We start from the raw sequence: 19,551 nt of genomic DNA on the forward strand, positions 1-19,551 counted from the left end.
CAAACGATACCTAATTCAAACTATGTATTGGCTCTCAAAGCGAGGCAATGGTGGGCTCAAACTGCAGTGGTCATTGTGGAAGTTGAGTTAGGTCTCTCGTGTGAGCTGGTGATCTAGCACTGGCTTCAGTGTTGTGAATCTAGCCTACACCATCATTTTCTTCTCCATCTGAAGACATTTGACAAATCTGATTCAAATTTGTTGTGACCAAAATGGCAGCTTCTTCTGAATATAAACTGTGACATAAAAATTCACAGAGATCTAGCCAGAACCTATCTCAAACTGACTTTTGAAAATTATTTGCATATGCTGTGCTTACGAGTTTTCAAAGAATTTCTTCCCTGCAAAATCAGAGGAAGTTTTATTTGCTCATCTGCATTATCCATATTGATTACTTGGAGTTTTTTGTAGAGGTCCCTGAGGTAGCTGCTTTTATTTAACAAAGTAAGTGAATCTATATGTATTTTCCGTAAGGTAGCTTAATTTATGCTAGCACTAATATAAGCATTTCCAGAAAATCGAAGATTCTTTAAGTGAATGAGGATGTATACAACTACTGTAAGTGAAGTATGAAATATTATAGTGTTTTTTAAAAAAAATATTTAAAATAAGAAAATATATATAAAGCTGTGATTTAAATTCATGGACAGACAAATTTGAGTGTGGGTTTTTTTTTTCCTCTAATATTGGCAGCTGTAGCTTATAATTATGTTTTCAGTGAATTTAATGTAGCATGTATTTGGTCTTCAGTGAAAATTCAGAGTAATTACCACGTCTAATGTTAATTATTGCAAATAAAAAAAAAATGTATATTCACAGTCAAATTCACAGCTAGCATGGTTTGATGTAACTATCTTGACTTCATTGTGTTCTTACTATTTCATCTGAGAATCTGGCCCAGCTTTCATTAAAAAATGGATCTATGTCTGAAATCTTAATAGGGTATCTAAGTAAATATTTTCTGTATTTTTTGTATTTTATAGCACAGATGACAGATTTATAACAGATTTTTTCTACCCTTTTTCAGGTTTGTTAAAGAACTATTGGAGAAGAAAGTAAGTAGAATTCTCCTTTGTATGCACTCCTGTATTCAGAAGATGCTGTGTGAATATATGAAATAGTTAATCCTACTTGAACAAACGTTGCTGACTTAGTGTCCAAATCAATAAATATACATCTTTCTGTGTAGTAGACAGGTGTTATCAATCTGAAAAATGTTCTGTTAGCCATGTTGCTGGGAGATGGACTTGAAGCAGTGTAAATTCAGTTTCATGTGGTCAGAGCACATCAGAGTAATGTTCTGTGTTTGCTCTATTGACTTTAAAATATCCAGCTTCCTAGAATGGACAATTTTCTGTTAAAGGAAGACAGAATTCACTGTCTCTCTCTCACTCTCTGGTATATAAATAGACTGGTAAAAGAAGTTCTCACCAGCATAAATCAGTGTTTTTACAGTAGGGTTACTAATGCATTACCAAATTAGTATTTTGGGTCAGCACATGTCTTCCACTCTGTTTTTAAAGAAGTTCAGGTTTACACTCCTGAGGTAAAGATAGAGGTGTAGACTCCAGTAGTACAAGCAGGGATACTTTTCTTACCAGCCTTTTGTTTTCAATGGCTTAATTTGTTGACATTTGTGTCTTAAAATATTGAAGCACAGATGCTTAGAGTTTAATGCCTAAATCATATGTATTAGTAGAGTAAGTCAGCTGATCTGCAGAATTCCTGAGTTTCTTGTATGTGGGAGGTGGTATAAGAAACTGCAAACTGTGCTATTATATACTGTCTTGTAGTGGTGTCACGTGCACAGCTGTGGCCTATGACTGAAGAAAGGCTTGTAATGCCATTGTCTCTTTTTTATGAAAATATTAATTCAGAAGTGCAAGCTGTAAAGTAAACATCTGTAGCTCTAGTCTTGGTGTCTTCTGCACTGTTTCCTACTGTGTAGCATATCTGGTGCTGAATCTTCCTATCTAGGGAATAGAAGGACAGTTTGTTGCTGTCATGAGTGAAGAAGACTGAACAAGAAAAGGCTTTGGTTTTACAGAACTTTGCAGTTTTTTATTACATCTTTGATGTGTACAGAAGCACAACTTGGAAAAACATCTGGTCATTCATCTCAGTTGTTTCGCATAATACATACTGGACTGTCAGCAAATATGAAGAAGCGTCTACTGCTTCTCCTGAAATCTGGTAAAATCTTGATGACTCAGTGAAAGAGTTCTAATGAAAAATAACTTCCTTACTAAAGTTCATTAGAAACGTTTTCAGGAAAAAAAAACTTTGGTTCTCTGTTTCTGAGGTGAAATTACTAATACAAATAAGGAAATGACTATACAGCTTAATTTTATTTGGCAAGGATGCAGTAAACAGTAAGTGGTGGAGACAAAATGTAATTGCTGTGTAAATGCTTGTCTTAATTGTGGTTACTGAGTTACATATGTAGAATCCCAAGTGTGTCTTTTTAATATTTCCAGTATCCAAGGGTGCAGCCTGTAATAACGCCCCGCTTTGGCCCTTCCTGCACAGAGGATTTGCTGTATGCACTTGGCAATTTAGCACAGACCTGTGATCTCCATGTGCAGGTAAGCTCTGAGAGTTCTGTATACGATTTACATAGTTTGGACAGATAGCATGCCGACCAGGGTTTTTTCATAATGTCAGCAAAACATTTAAATCACATTCTTTCCTTGGAGTCTGACTTTTAAATTCCTCTGAAATGATTGATGGTACTCTGCAAGAACGCAGTGATGTGCACAGGAAGTGAGGGGGGTCATGACTGGAAGGATGCACAGTCAGCAAGCCCCAGCGCATGGTTGGTAGGAGACCAGCTGCCAGTATCGTAGGCTAGAGCAATCCTTGGGTTGCTAAAGGTTGCTCTCCCTAATCCAAGGTTGTTAACATCTGTCTCTTTGCCTTCTGCTGTTTCTGTACAGAGCAATTTCAGTAGATAAAAGAATTACTTACCTTTGTATCTTATCTAAAACTGTTAACATAGCTGTAGGATTTCCAGTGTGATGAAGTTTCTGTGTTTAAAAAAAGACATATTTTAAAGCTTTCAGGTCTATTGAAACTTCAAGGTGTTTCTTTTTTTGGTTACACCGTTCTAAGCGTATACTGTTTTAAAGCTATCCAACATTAGGATTTTTCATCATTATGAAGTGGGCATTTTGAAAATATATGCTCCAATGGGAGTACAGGAGGATCAGATTTTTATCTGAGACCAGGAATTAATCAGCCCATCTGAAGATACATGGAGCAGCTACCCATATGTTGCCCTGATCCCAGGGTCCACTCTGTGGTAGGCTGGTTCTCTCTTTTACCTCACAGTCATATGTATTATTTGATTTATTAATTTAATGTTTGCCAAATATCAGGTGGGCCATTATGTCACCAAACTACTGAGACAGACTACCCAGGCATACCATCTCATATCACTTTTAAAAGAACAAGTGGAGTTACTCTTTTGGGTCCCAGGGACCTCTCTGATGAAAACAGAAAACCAAGGACAAGATCTAACTATAGGCTTTACAAATACTAGTTTCTATTATCATATGTTTAGCACCAGTAGTTTGCTTAGAAGGTTGTTACTTCAAGTTTAATGCTGTTTAAGCCACTCATTGCTATATATTTTCTTATTGCAGAGTCACATAAGTGAGAATGAAGAAGAACTGAAACTTGTGGAGAACATGTTCCCTGCCTACCAGAATTATACTGAATTGTATGATAAAAACAAGCTGCTTACCAGCAAGGTAACTACATAAAAACTTGCACAGCATAGCTTACACCTATCCATGTAGAGAATATGGTGGTTAACTGTAGTTACCTGAAAGTTTGCATTGTTTTGTCAAGGTCAGTGACATCTGGGGGAGGGTGAATTGGTTTTATATTCCCTATTGCACAGGTGTTGGTCAAGGTTTTGGAACTTTAGACAAGCCCACACTTTTCCTAAGCATTTTAGGGGGGATGAACAATAAAGATCTTTTATGCTTCCTGATACATTTTCCAAGAGCTCCAAAGAAAATTGGGGCAGTGGGATCAGAAGAAGACTAGGTAAATCTAGTATTGTAGGAGCTAGTAATTCTTCAGGAGTGCCCAGTTATCCTTAAATTACAATGTTCTTGCACACTGGTTTTGCCTGAGAATTTGTTCTGTGGTATTATGGTATGACCAACTTCATGTTTTGGCAGTTTCCTGCAGAAAAGCAGCTGGTCCTCTTGTCTTCTGTGTGTGAACCTTACATACAGAAAGGCACACTTTACTGTTCTAACTATCCAAAAGCACTCTCATCTTGTCAGCTTATTTTACCAAGTATTGAGAGGCACAGTGTTCTGAAGAGTTGAAATTCATTAAAGCTTTAGGCTGGCGAGATAAATGCCAGCAGATCTGATACCAGTCCACACTAAGTACAGGTTTGGTTTTGCCAGGGGACACCATATTAGATAGTGGAGAGCCCATGCGAGAGTGAATATGAACAGCCAAACTACAGTCAGAGTGCTTAAACATCAGTCAAATTAATTTAAAATTTTAGGAGGGAATTTTCAGAGGCACAAAGGGCAGCTGCCAACTCCCTGGGAATTAGCTATTGAGCTTCCATTTCTGTCTTTGAAGCTATACCCCAGTAAATTACTTATATACAGTCCTCTTTTCCTGAGAAATCAGTATGGTTTACTTAAGTACGCACACAGTATTAACTTCTGCTCTCTTACACAATCCTATGCATGCTGGTTTTTTGCATCAGTGTGCTGAAGAAAGTATTAGTGCTGCAAAAATGTAAGTCTTAATTCTGTCAAACTTTTATAGGCTCAGCGCTGGTAATGGTCACTGAAAATGGGGGCTACTGGTTGGCTGGGGAAGCATTCTGTTGAACACCAGCATGACAAAACCACAGGCATTCACCCCTCCGCAACCACCAAAACTAAGACACCATTTTTTTAATGTTTTGAAAGTATGTTTTTCAGAGCTGTGCCTGAAATATTTCCTTCTTTTTAAAAAGTAAAGATATGGTTCAGCAGCTACCATATGGATATCCTTAACATAAGATGTGGCTATTCTCATTGCATTTTCAGTTATGCTTGAGTTTGATGAGTAGAGGTGGCAAGGGTACAGTGCTATTAGGAGATGCTCAGTGGAACCTGTCCCTATGCCCTTCTCATTTTTATCAGCAGATTGCAAGGCCTAACAGAGTTCTTGCTCTTTTTGAGTGGGCAATGGGCATATGAGGCAATTCCAATTAGATTTGTCTGGGAGTAATTGTTTTATGTCCAATTAAATGATACTATCCTATACTTACTTCTATGTTTTGTGCGTACTGCTTGTGAACTTACTTTTAAAATCAATTATGTAGGCCAAGAAAAAAAGTCATTAATCACTTGCATAACAAATTAAATTATTTTAATGGAAGAATATTCCAGAGATACGTATTTACCTGGTGAAAACCTTTAGAGACACAATGGGAAACATGCTAAGAGTACATACATCTTTCATTGCATCTGATGTACTCCTAGCCCTAGTACTTAATCTCTGTGTTAGCTACAAAATACAAGTCATAAGGTTGCCTCAGTGTTAGGGCATTTTTGCATTTGTTCCTTGAAGCTGTTAAGTCACAGCAATCACTGCAAAAGTCAACACCCTATCTTCTTTCATTAATAAATGAAAAAAAGCTGAGGGAGTGATACATCAGGCATACTAAAGTTAATGAATTTTTCTCTCCTGTCAATTTCAAGAGCTTCATCCAACAAGTGCATTTATGTCCCTTGATAGTAACAGGTGTCCTTTTGGCTATTAAAAGCAGTGCATCAAAAATCACAGGCACTGAAGTAAATGCAATATTGAGTAAACTGGTGATTCTGATTTTTCCTTAGACAGTGATGGCTCATGCCTGTTATCTTTCTGAAGAAGAGCTGGAAATATTTAGTCTTCGTGGAGCTGCAATTTCACATTGCCCCAATTCTAATTTTTCGTAAGTTAATAAAAAAGAGTGGTGTACAGCTAAATAAAGCTCTTGTTCACTTAGTGGCCCGAGTCCAGCCTACTGTTAAAAGGACATTGCACAAAAGTGACATTGGATTGAGCTTGACCATTCATGCTCCATTTCTCAGTATGGTGATATATATATATATGCGTGTGTGTGTATGTATGTATGTATATATTTATTTTTTAAACTTTATTTCTTTTGACTGTTCTATCAGTGGCAGATTCAGGCCATCTCCCTTCCCCTCAAAGTATGCATATGTATTGGGAAAATGGGAATGGGCTATATAGCCATGTTTGTATTAAGCAGAAATAAGATACTGTATGGTATCCAGCCAGGATACTGTACTAAATGTTGATAGTCATTTTGCCTTTACCATAATCAATATCTTGTTTGTGGTGATGTACAGGAGCTCATGAAATGACTTCCCATCTGGAAAATACTTTGCATCATATTTGAATTTTTTCATAGGTGTATTGAGAGCGCTTTTTCAGTACATAACTATAAAAGTGTGGGAGTTTTTAATTAAGAAAAACTGCCTTTATTTTTAGTGATTAAACCCCATCTTTCAGATGTATGAATGCAAACGCTCCATCCCAGTTTTGTAACCCAAATCTGTTGCATACGTTCTCATGAAATGGCTCTGTAGCCTTACTCTTCCTGAACTTTCTCTGCGTGTATCACACAGAACACATTTCTTCTTCCAATCCAGATTGCGCAGTGGTGTCTTAAATGTGCAGAAGGTCCTGAAACACAATGTGAAGCTTGGCCTTGGCACAGGTTAGTAGTTTGCTCTGACAACATTTTTTTTTTCTTGGAAACCATTGGGAGATACAGAACCATGCCTGTTATGTTCATATGTCAAATTTAGTATGTCTGGAAGTTATGGACCTGCTTTACCTGCCTGCCCCCACCCCCCACCCCACCCTTCTAGAGTTCTGAAATCTAGAGCTGGTCCACAAGCATTTTAAAATAAAAGCAAAAATGAATGAAGAAAGTTTTTTTCCTGTTGTGACAGTAAACAGGGCTTGAACAACAATTGTTACGTGTTTCTGTGTTGTGTTCTATTTACCTATCTTGTATGTGAGAGCGTTTATATTAGATATTATATATTCAGAGACAGTGCTTGCCAGCAAAACTTTTTGTGTTTATCACATCTACCACTTTATAACATTTGATTACACTCATAGAAATGGAACCCAGAGAATTATTCCCAAAGCTTGTTTCTAAGAATCTGATCCCTTCTAGATGTTGCTGGTGGATATTCAGCTTCTATGCTTGATGCCATCAGGAAGACAATGATGGCATCTAACAGCCTGCAGATCAATAAAGTGAATGAAACAGGATTAACACTTGAAGAAGCTTTTCAACTTGCCACTCTGGGAGGAAGCCAAGGTAAGAAGAAATTTCTATAGGATGTGTGCAGAGAGCTACAGCTCTTTTTGATACTACATCTCCTGTCTTTAAAAGATGGCTGAATTCACAGATTTTCTGGTGCTGTAGTAAAGTCAGTAGTAATATCTGCTGGGCAGAGATACCGATACCCTTCAGTCTGTAATACCCGTACTAGGCTCATAACAGAAGAGTATTTGTATTGATGTTGACAGTTTAATAAGAAACTTATTAATGATTTTACAGGGTTGTACATTTTCTTTGCAAAGATCCTCAGACTTCTTAATCATTAGTGCTTGTACGTTTATCACAGCAATTGGAAATCTGTTTTCTCAGCAACCTACACTTGGAGGAAAAGCTGTGCAAAATCATGCATCCAGTTTGTCATCAGTTTATTTTTGTTTCTGCTTTTTGAGCTCTCATTGTCCTGATTTCAGCTGTGATAGAGTTAATTTTCCTCTCATCAGCTAGTACACCGCCGTGTTTTAGATTTAGTATGAGAATAATATTGATAACACACTGATGCTTTTAGTTGATGCTGGGTAATGTTTATACTAAGTCAAGGACTTTTTAGTGTCTCATGCCCTGCCAACCAGAGGGCTGGAGGGGCACAAGAAATTAGGAGGGGACACAGCCAGGACAGGTGAACCAAACTAGCCAAAGGGATATTCCATACCACACAACATCATACTTAGGTTGTAAAATGGGGGGAGTTGGCTGTGAGCTGCTGATTGCTGCTGGGGGGCTGGCTGGACATCAGTCAACGGATGGTGAGCGATTGTATTGTGCATCACTTGATGGGGTTTTTCTTCTTAATCTTTTTTTCCTTTTCCCTTCGCTCTCCTTTTTATTACAATTGTTGTTGTTGTTATTATTGTTATTAATTTTATTCCACATACTAAATTGTTCTTATCTCAACTGTCGAGTTTTACCTTCTTCCCAATTACTCCTTCTCCCCATCCTGCTGGGTGTTGTGGTGGGGCAGTGAGAAAGCAGCTTGATGGTACTTAGTTGCCAGCTAAGGTTAAACCGTGTCAGCGAGGCAATTTGTTGCTGTCTTTCCAGCAAATCAAAACATCATGCAAATCACTTCTCAGTCAGAGAGAAGCATAAAGTTTAAGCATGATATGCACCATGGTTGTTTAATACACAGTTACATCTGCGGAATATAGTCATATAGTATATGGGTTATTCTGATCCACTGGCACGTTTTGTCACGATCACTGTGCCCATACTGATTTATACAATTAGAAAAGCTTTAGTGATTTAGCAGAGAGCAAATCCACACATAAGTAAAGATTTATTACTTTTTCAGTTAGCAGAAACAATCTCACTACCTGTTAAAGAATGGGTCCCAAGTCTTTTCAGTGTAACTTTCTGTAGCTGTCAGAAAACACCGTTGACAACTATCAGTGGAAGTTTGACAGATGTAATGAAAATGTCATCAAACAGGTCTTCTCGGGAGTGTATTTGAATTTCTGGAGGGTGTAATGGGGAAACAGAGAACACAGAAAATGGGCAGGGGACAAAAAAGGAGAGATCTTTTATATACTGTTCTCATATATATATATATATATATATATATATATATATATACACACTGTTCTCATAAAAGGTGAGAACAACTTGGGTGAGATATGGAAAGGAAAACCTATAAAAATCCCAAACTCACACGTGGTTTCACAGCTACTCTTGCACTTGTTTCATCTGGATTCTTAGGTTTACTTAGTAATGTATTTATACTATATCTTGGTTTGGAGCTGGTTTATCCTTAATGAATCACTTTCAAGTGTAGGATATAAATTACACATGCAACCTGCCAATAGCCTGGACAAACACAGTTTGTGGAAATTTAAATGATTCTTTGTTGGGGTAATTTTCTTTGCTAAGACTCCTAAGCACTTGTCACCCTCTTGTGTTTAACTTAAAAATTGCATCCTGCTCACAAGGCCGAAGCAATATGAGATCATTTTGAAACTAGTTGGTAATCAAAATATTTCACCATTTGGAGGAGTTTAAACATCTTTAAGGTTTTGTGAAGTTCCTGCCACACACAAACTTCACTGAAGGCTGAAGTTCCCTTGTTGGACAGGAGCAATCTGAAAACAAGTGAAGAAATTATTTGCAGATATTATCCCCTTTGATAACTTAATTTAACCCCAGAGCACTGGAAAAGTTGATTTAATACACAGATATTTTGTACAACTTAAAACTCTCCAAAACAATTTCCAAAGAGACACAAAGCCTCTCTTTAGGTATTCTAAACACTTGTAAGCACCCAGTCACTGAAGAGGAACCTGTAGATTTTCAGTGCTTGTGGACCTGAGAACCAGAAGCTTTGAATATAGACCACAAGACAAGCCTTATAAGTGGGTATGAGACCTTCAGATCTGGCTATGATTTTTTCCCCATACCATATTGTTCTCTGTTCCTGCTAATTACTCTTAGTTGTCCTCCCTGCACACATCTTTTATTATCATGTTATTATATGTTACTATAGTAATAGGTCTATACAACCTGTCACAACAGTAAACAAGTAAACTTGTTTAAACGAGTAAATCTAATACTGCCTTAGCAAAGTGAATATTACTATATACTTTACTATTTCTGTGACTTCATGTTGTTGCCCCATTTTGAGCTTTAATGATTTCACAATCATTACATTGTAAATTATTGTTATTCCACTTTAGACAGTTAATGGCTTATACATCAGATCAATGGAGAACGTTCAAAGAACAAAAATCAAAAGAGAGGTTCAAATTGTTTTTCAGATTTCTTTTACCCTTAGCAGATGCCCTTCAGACATTCACCAAAATATATGTTTTTACTGAAGAGTTGCTTAAGAACTAAATGCTGACATACACACTGTTGAATTTGCTTTCATGTTTTTCCTTATAATCATCTAAATTCTTGTAGGTTTTCTTATGAACACCTCAAGTAAGTTGCCAGGTGCTTCCACGTGGTGGAAAGAGACTTGTGTTGAATATCTGTTTGTGAGCTTATTTTGTTCCTCAGCTCTAGGGCTAGACAACGTGATTGGAAACTTTGAGGTTGGCAAAGAATTTGATGCACTGCTGATCAACACGAAGGCTTCAGACAGCCCTTTTGACTTGTTCTCTGCTGATAAATTCGAGGTAATCAGAACAGGATTAGCGGTCAAAAAAAATTAAGGGGAATTATGTGGGGAAGGTCTGTGATACAGCCAGAAGTGTCTTGAAAGTTATTTCAGTAACAGGGATCAGCTGTACTACACCACTGCTGTGTTTTGGCCCAAGAGGTTCAGTGGTTGGTTTTTTTTGGAATCATGCTGTCCACAGTGACAGTCCTATATCCCCATGAACAAAACCACATGTAACCTTTTTATAATGCATGTTTTATTAGCCCAAGCTGACAATTAGTTTGCTATTCACAGTGACAAATGGCAGCCAAGAAAAAGCAATTTAGTTTTAGTTAACACTTTGAGTTCAAACTTGAAAATGGCCACCTGTTCCCAGGTAAAGACTAGGTTGCCCTGACTGCACTGCTATTTTAAATTTATAAAAGAAATCAAGATGGCTAATTTGAGTTGAAGGCACAGTTTTTGTGCAATCGTACAAGCAGTATTGGCATTATGCGATGGGCACACTTTCTCATACAAAACCATTTTATGATTAAAAAAGGTAATGAACAACAGTTACTTGAATTTACTGATGCAAGCCAGACTGTCTATTGCTGTCTCTATTCTGAATGTCACCATTTACTTAGAAATGCAGACATAAATGGTGAGCTAATTGCTCCTTAATCTGTTTTAGCCACAATAACTGGATTAGATTAAATCCTTTAAATTTTAGACCTTCTCCCTAGTTCAAATAATTCTGGGAAAAAAATATTTATGTCTAAGCCTTATTAGCTAAGTTAGTGGTTCTTAGGACTTTAAAAATGCTTACAATTTTTTTCTTAGTTTTCAATAAGTAAATGAATTTGAGAAGTGTAAAAAAGAAGGGGAAGTATTGTGTTTTAGGCAGGTATTTGTTTCTACATCAAACTTGTGCAGTATTTTCTTCCTGAGACATACACCCTCCTTAAGCTGAAAGTTATCTATAAGAAAACGTGCAAATTAAGTTTTGATTTTCCTGTTAGTAGGAATATTTGTATTTGGGAAAACTTTTATTATTATCAGTTCTTTCAAGCTTCAAATAATTATGATCTGGTATAGCAGATACTCCTTTCTGAATTTGGTTTTCTCCTATTTTTTTATAGGATGCTCTCCAGAAGTTCCTGTATCTAGGTATGTTCAGAGTATGAGCCCACATAAAGTTCTTTTGTTGTTTTGTACATCAAAAGTTGCCTAAATTAATGTGGAAGTTAATAATAAATTTATTTCTACATAATTAATTATACACTTGTTTACAGTAATTAAATATATTTGTTTACAATGTATATAAACATTAATGCCACTATCTGTTAACATTAATGTTACTTTAAATTAATTAGTTAATTATTGATTTGCTTACATTTCTTAATATTTGTTTATAAATACTGAGTAAGAATTAAGTGGTTTAACTTTTGTTCTTTGGGACATAGTTAAATAGCCAGTTTAACATGATCAGATGCACCAGGTTTGTCAGATTTATTACCACAGCTATCTTTAGCTACAGTATGATCTAAATCATATTTCACAATAAAGTAACACTGACATGCTAATCACCAGTTCACAACCAGTTCAGCTCAGAAGGACTTCTGCAGACCAGTTGCCATTGTGAATTTTTTTACTCCCAAACAAAAACGATGGCCTTTAAAACAAACACAACCCAACTCAAACAATCCCACCCCCATAAGAGAATAGACAGGGCGCCTTCTGGACCAGAAGCTGTGCTGCCCATGATGCTGTTATGTAGAGGTAATTGGTGTTAGCTCGGGCCGCATTTGTGTCATTGTCTAATTAGGCTTTTGCCTTCTTGAGAAGCTAGCTGAGTCAAACCAGCTTTCCTTCTCCCTGCTACCTGAGTTAGTTCGGATACTGTGCAATAATGTGTTTTCTGCACAGATATACAATGTTTTCAGGGTTTGAATCTACTAAATGTATAGAAAACCCATGACACCATTGCAGAAGCTGAGTGCTATGTTTATTTCTTAAAAAAAGCATAATATTTTGAACATTAATTGATCTTTGTGGTAGCACTGACTATTTCTCTCTTAAGTAAACTTTCAGAGTTCTAGGAAGTGGTTGCTACACATGATGTATTCCAAAATAGATGTTGTGGATTGTGTAATTTTCATTCATTAAATCAGCACATAGATTGATGTGCTAATCCCTGTTTTGACCATATTATTTCAGGTGACGATCGGAATATTTCTGAAGTGTATGTGGCTGGAAAGCAAGTGGTTCCTTTTTCAAGTTCCGTATAAATTTATCTCCCTTTTCCAAAAAATCTCCGCTGATCATTCTGCATCTGATTTGGAAAATATTGCTTAAACACGGTGCCTGATCATCAGGAACGACACCTCATTCTTGTTTCATGTTTTAAGGCTAATGAACATTAGAAATTTTGTTAGACCTTTCAAGAATTACTTCACCAAAATTGTCAGAGTTCTAGAGGAAATGGATATTTAAATTTCTCTGTAAAAATAGCATGTGTGCATTGATAAGGGATTTGGTAAATACCTTAATTAAAGAGGACACTTGCTGTTCCTTTTAATAATAGTGTAGGAAGCATTACAAAGAGCAGTGAGACTCTTATTGTCTGTAATGCATATGAATTTCAAAAAAGCCAGTGCTAGTAAATTAATTTCACAGATAATGAATTTTGTAAAGAATGCAATTTCCATAATATTATCACTAAGTATGGAAAAATCAGTGACATTTTGGGGCATTTAGAACATTTTCCAGTTTTCTTCAGCAGCCTATTTTTTGGAAGTAATCATTTCATTTAAAACATTGGGGATTTTAAGAGAAATTGGATAAGAAGCATATATTTATAAATAAATAAGGGTCCTTATTGTCAAAGAGTTCGGATTTGGCATTCATAGTCAGATAGAAGAAACAAATAAGAAATGGGGCATTAGTCACAGGGAGATGGGCTGGGAGAGTGGAAGGCCTGCATTGTTCTGTGATACTGTCAGCTGAAAATGCATTTCTGCAGACTTTGTTCCTAAGTCTAGAAGTGGTCTGCCTGATCTTCTACCCAACTCCATTGATTTACCTTTAGCTGAGTGACAGCTGAATGAAATGTGTTGAATTAGAAGCAGGCACTAGGATATCTGAGCAGGCTATGCAATTGCAAACAAATGCAGAGGTTTTTCTGAATTAGAGGGAGTGCTTCATCTAGTTCAGCCTCCTGCAGAACCTTCCCAAGCTCATTTACTCCTGGCTGTTCAAACAAGGGGATAACCATGACCCTTCTCCTTTCTGTAAGGGAAGTGAGTGGGTTTTTAAAAAAATCCGGGAGAAATGGGCTATTTCTGGCCATTACCACCTTTGATTTGAGGTGGAAATTGTCAATGGAAAAAGCAGTTCAGCCTTAACGTGCTCTGTGTGGCAACCATAATTCCAGCTCTTAATAAATCCAGGTAAAAAATGTTCCTTTTTTGTTTGGGAAATCTATGTGACTTCCTTTCTTAAAAAAATCTATTTCCCTACCTTTTATCACCAACTTTTTTTGTTTTGTTGTTGGTTTTTGGTTTTTGGTTTTGGGGTTTTTTTTAAGATTATTTTGAGGAGAGCATTTCTTCTTGTTTCTTTATTACATTTTTGTAACACAAAGGATGTAAGCTTTAATTTCAGTGTCAACAGAGGCGATACTGAGTTACTATAAACATGTTTTAAGGCCTGCTTCAAATTCCTTTGATTTCACTAAGCTTTGTTTGACGCTTCTGTCTCACTGCCTGGTGATGTAAAGGCACAGGACTTCCCTCTGTTCACAGAACAAGGGAAGTCACTGCACCAAAGTCCTACTTCATGTCTGCATCTGAGAGGGTACTTGTCCCAATGTTGCTGATAACATTCTGATTGTAAAAGCATATTCAGAGTTTATGTACCATTATGGTTATGCCTACATGAGACAGTATAGCATCAAGTGGAAGTGTAAAAGCTAGCTAGCTTAGGCACTTATGGCAGTTCAGTCTTTTTGGTGTGGCTTTTTTTTGCCAAAGCCATGTAGCCCTACTGAACAGCTTTCATTTCCTCTATGTCAAATGCTTCTTAAAGCTTTGGGAGTCAAAATTTAAGGATTAAGATTTCCACATTCCATCAGGCTGTTTTCTTAACCATTTTGGTTTTGTTTTTCATGTGTCCCAATCACCTACACGGTTGCACACTTGCTTGGCAAATACAATCTTCAGCTCTTTAACTTTCACGATTCAGGGAGCATTTTTCCTCATGAATTTTGACATGAATTGACCAAATTTCACGTTCCAAAACCAAAGATCTGTGAGATGTGTTTTAATCCTCCCAGTTATTGTTTGAAACTATTTTTAAGGAGTTGCATGGTTTTCAGCTTTGGCTTTCTTGCAAGAATATTTTCTGGAGTGAAGGTTACACAGCCTTGTGTACAATGTATGTTTGTGCCCTATTTCTTCACTTCCAGAGATATGAATTAAATCAACGCTTTTATTTTAGTGGTAGTCTTAACTGTCTCCGACTTCATTGTTTTCCCACTATTTTGTAGTGCTGTTAAAAAAGAAATTCAGCATTTCTTCTTAAAAGATTTGCAGGGAAGGAGGGGTTACTTCTTTGAAAACTAGGAACACACAAAAACTTAAACAAATCCGACATTGTACCACTGGCCCTGTTACAAAGGGGCTCTCTAGATTACTGCTGCCAATGAGCTTTGTATCTGAATACTGGCTGCATCGTGAGCAGTTTGAATCCTGTTAAATTCAGGCACACAGTAGGAACTCAGCCTTTTCATTATAGTTTTTCTAGTGTCTAGTACCCATATACTACCCAGACTTGGAAATGGAGAATCAACTTTTTAAGAATCTCAGCTGCCAGAGCTGCTGCACCTGGCAGTGCCCAGGACTGGGAGGAGTGAGGATTCAGATGGATAGCGTGACAGTGGGTGCTGAGATGCTTAGGGTTAAAGGAAAGAAACCTGAATTTGATGTGAGAGGAAGCCAGTGGAGGAATTAATACAACAAATAAACTGGGAGGTACTTTCAACAGCAGCATCTTAAATAAAATTGAATGGAGGAAGACTGTAATGCCAGAAATAAAATTGTAAAGTGAGGTTCCCTGAGGTAGTCCCAAAAGCTTGTTAGTGGGAGGTGGCTTACGCATGGAAATTTTAAGTTTTAGGAGATACAGGGGATGTTGTAGCCAAACTTCTCTGAAGTAATCTTGGGGAAATCATTGAGGATCCCACTGTGAAGTTTTGGTCCTTGGGGCTCACTGGCTATGAGTAGATTACCGAGATACTTGATACAAGAGGGGAGGATCAGTAGATTAGAGCAGTACTGCTGAGACTTACACATCTACAATGCAGTTTAAGACTACATACAGACCATTTCCTTGGGTAAATGTCCCCACTGCATATGCAGTTTGAAGCAGGCCAAATAATTGGTTCAGGCTCTTAATGTCTCTTTTAGAGGCTGGAGTATATTGGGCATGCAGCTGAGCCTCTGGTGCAGTTTCCTCCAAAATAAACTTAATCCTTTTGCAAAACTACCCTGCAAACTGAACCAGGGTTGAGTAGGGGAGGGTGGTTGGGGTAGGACATGACTATTCCCACTCCATCCTCTTGTCTCAGAACTTAGCAGCTGAAGACAAATTAAAGCAACCTCCTTCCCTCTTCCTTCCTGTTGCCACCATCCCCAACACCGCCGCCCCCCCCAAAAAAAAAACCAACAAAACAACACCCAAAAAAAAAAAAAAGGAATTAAAAAATTAGGCAAACACTAAGGGGAGATGAGTAACTGGAAGAAAAGAAAGGGATAATTTTCAGTCTGCGTAAATTGAGACAGTGCTACTGACTCAAGGTAAAACCTCTGGAAAAATGTACATGCAACTGTTTCCAGATGTCACTCCCCATTTGTTCTCTTTCCAGACTGTGGATGGGATCTTTCTTTCTTAATGTGTCTTTGTGTTCAATGTTAGCACACCACTGAGACACAGGAAAAAAAAAAAAAGGGTGGTTTGTGGAAAGCTTGCTTGCTGGGACAATATGGTTACTGTGTTCTATGTTCAGATGAGCACTTATTTATTATAAATGGAATGTATTTGAATTACTGTTATATGTTGATCTCATTGTGTCACTTTAGGTTTTAATGAAATGCTAGTAAGTATCGTCTGTGCATTATTCAGCATTATTTGAATTATTCATGTATGGCAAGTGGAGTTCTGCACTTTAAAATGTTGCCTTGGCCTAATGTTTGTATTTATTCTGTGTTTTCTGTGCAATCAGAAAACTTTGTAGGAAAAAAAATGTGCATTTGTTCACATCCTGAACATTTTCAGTATTGTAAGTGGACTTCCTGTTAGAAAAAGAAAAGTTAAAATGACCCTGATTAAAAGTCCGTGCCTAATTATGCACTCATGAATGAAAAAATTGTAATGGTTTTATGAAAACTGACACAAATACTAATGTTTTAATTTTAAAATATTTACAGAGAAATTGACTTTTAAAATTTTAATCTTGATTTTGCAGTGCAGATTAGCAAAAGTTAATAATTATTGCTAAATGTCTACTGTTCTACTGAACAAAGGAAAATGTAACTATTCTTAGTTACACATTTTAAAAGAATTCACAAGTCTTGAAAAATAAAATCCCAAGTGCTTTCAAAGAATATCCCAGTTTTAAAAGGAAAAGATTAACAACATTGCTCGGAGAAGCTGTTTCAAAGTACTGTTTTAAGCATTTCCAGGAGCAATCTGTAACAGATGATAAAGTGGACAGCTTTTAAAATACTGGATTTGCACAAATAAATCATGCTACCTTATCTGCAGCCTGGTGTGCAGCAGTGGTCGTTGTTTCTAAAATGATAGTGTACAACTAAAAGGTATTTAAAAAAAAGCCAAGGGATTCTGAAAATTTGAGAAAGGACTGGGGAAAGAAAATGAGAGGAGATTGGAAAAGGGTGCTAGCAGAATACAAAATAATGCAAAGTAGAAGGAAGCTAGATCAGAGGAACTCATGAAAACAAGATGACATGTCAGTGAAGTTTTAGGTGGGAAACAGAAAAAAAGATGTTTTCTGGCAATGTTCTGTTAAATCACAGCCCTCAGCCCTTCTGAATGTCATTGTTGCCCAACAACTGAGCCTATTTCCAAAGCAGTTACTTACATACTTAATTAGACAAGCCCAAATAATTGTAGCTAATCATAGCATAATTATATAACACTTCTCAACTTCTTAACCTCTACTTCAAGATTTAAATCAAAATTACCTGTAACAACTGCAGAAGAAACCTAATGCAAGGGCACGTTATGCTTTACCTCCACGTGCCCTGTGAAACATTTGGCATTGGCCAGGCCAGAGACTGAGCTGGTCTGGTCCCGAGGAAGGCTCCGCTCCTGCATGCCCCAGATGTCATCCCCTGTCATGTGCCTGGTGGCGCAGTGGTGACACAGGAAGACACACATCTGGTGTGACTAGAGTAACTGAAAATAAGCTGCTTTAAAAGTCAGATTGTTTTGAAGTTAAGCACACTGCAGAGAGCACAGCATGTTTTAAATTACATCAGCGTATACCCAATAGTGAACTTCTAGGTACTAGGAACTTTGGCTTAAAGTTGCTGGTCTGGTTTTGTTTTTTTTTTATAAGCCCTTGTACAATATGTGCAACAACTTGTGCTTCTCTCAACAGAGAAGCCAGCAAATTACATCTGCAAGGCTCTCTGTAGAAAAAGCAATAACAGCAGCAACAAAAACAATTATTGGGAAGCCAAAAGGACATCAGCAACATCAACAACAATCTGTTGTGTAAAGCTGATAGAACTGTTAGTTTTTCTTGAAAGGCTGAGCAATGTTTTTGGAGGGATGTTTCCTGGAAATTTCATTGGAAATTCTTTCCTGGAATACGTCCTGAATCAGAGTGTACTCCAACCACTGAGGTCCCCTGTGGCTTCTGTAGAGGCAGTCACTTCTGTAGATGTGAATGCAATAGTCATGCCCAGATCCACACTTCCTCCCCGGTCAGGACTCAGAAGCATGGATTTGCTTTAATTCTGGCTTTAGTTTCTGGCTTCTCATACACTTGGTTTTAGTATGGAAATAACTATGCTGAATCAGTGAAGTTGGGAGAAGGATAAGGCTAAAAGGCAATCTTACACCCGCCCACCTAGCACTTTGACTCAAAATATTTGTCCTGTCAAGTAGATGTTACTATGTTTGCACAGGTCTTAGTGATTTGGCTTCATGACTTGAGTCAGCTAGTAACAATCCAAACCAGCCAAGACCAGGATGTAAACTGTGAGCAGCTAAGAAAAGCATAAAAATGTTTTACCTTGATCTGCACTTCAGTGCAGCTTAGCCCAGTGCTCCTAGGCACATTTAGGTACAAATATACCCTGGAGATAAGCCTTCAGTAGAAGGGACTAACATTAGTGACAACTGAAGGCTTTGATCTCTGTGTCCTATCTGGCCTTGTGGCTTTGGAGCTGGTTTATGTGTTCCTTTAAAGAGCTTTTACTGATGATGCTTTTAAAAAGTAGTTGCAGATATGCCTTAGCTGAGGAAGTTTGCAGCCCTTGCTTCAAGATGAACCTTCTTTCCCCAAGGGAGAATTCACATCTTGCTGGAATAAGCGCTTCTGATTCTGGTCTGCTTGTTGCCTGTTGTGTGTAGGCTCTGGTTCTTTCGTTTGTGAAAAATGCCTAACTGGATTTAATGTTGTTGAATTTATCCTTCCTGTTGTACTCATGTAGTTTCAAGCAAAAGCAATGTATTAGGGATAGTGGTATATGTGATTTCCACTGTTCTGCTTGGTTTTGATCATGCTAAAAGGGAAGTCATGTACTGTTGAAACAAATAAAGAGGCCTTGTGTTTACAGCAGCCCTTATCTCTTTCTGTGTTTGACTTTGGTGGAGAGAGAGAAAGGTGGCAATCTGACTGATGAAGATTTTCAGTGAAGACTGTAATACACAGCAAGGTGTTGGAGATGCACAGAACTTACATGTTCCCTGCAGAACGTGGGCACACCCGTCACAGAGGTTTGCATACTCTGCTTAGTATGCATAACGTTATTTTAGGGGATCTTTTTTCAGATTC

At 37.5% G+C, this 19,551-nt stretch overlaps 1 protein-coding gene across 1 annotated transcript in view; it reads left to right on the forward strand.

Annotated features, from left to right (window-relative positions):
- The window catches only part of GDA (guanine deaminase), a 32,377-nt gene extending 13,042 nt beyond the window's left edge, over window positions 1–19,335 (forward strand). The window contains exons 6-14 of the mRNA XM_056325047.1: window positions 1,028–1,055; window positions 2,478–2,585; window positions 3,645–3,752; window positions 5,865–5,962; window positions 6,687–6,754; window positions 7,223–7,369; window positions 10,382–10,500; window positions 11,606–11,633; window positions 12,684–19,335. Of these exons, the coding sequence (XP_056181022.1) occupies window positions 1,028–1,055; window positions 2,478–2,585; window positions 3,645–3,752; window positions 5,865–5,962; window positions 6,687–6,754; window positions 7,223–7,369; window positions 10,382–10,500; window positions 11,606–11,633; window positions 12,684–12,754 (775 nt within the window). The 3' untranslated portion in view covers window positions 12,755–19,335. The remainder of the gene's footprint in view (window positions 1–1,027; window positions 1,056–2,477; window positions 2,586–3,644; window positions 3,753–5,864; window positions 5,963–6,686; window positions 6,755–7,222; window positions 7,370–10,381; window positions 10,501–11,605; window positions 11,634–12,683) is intronic.
- The last annotated feature ends 216 nt before the right edge of the window (window positions 19,336–19,551 follow it).

This window comes from Falco biarmicus, chromosome Z, assembly GCF_023638135.1.
Source record: "Falco biarmicus isolate bFalBia1 chromosome Z, bFalBia1.pri, whole genome shotgun sequence".
Lineage (NCBI taxonomy): Eukaryota > Metazoa > Chordata > Aves > Falconiformes > Falconidae > Falco > Falco biarmicus.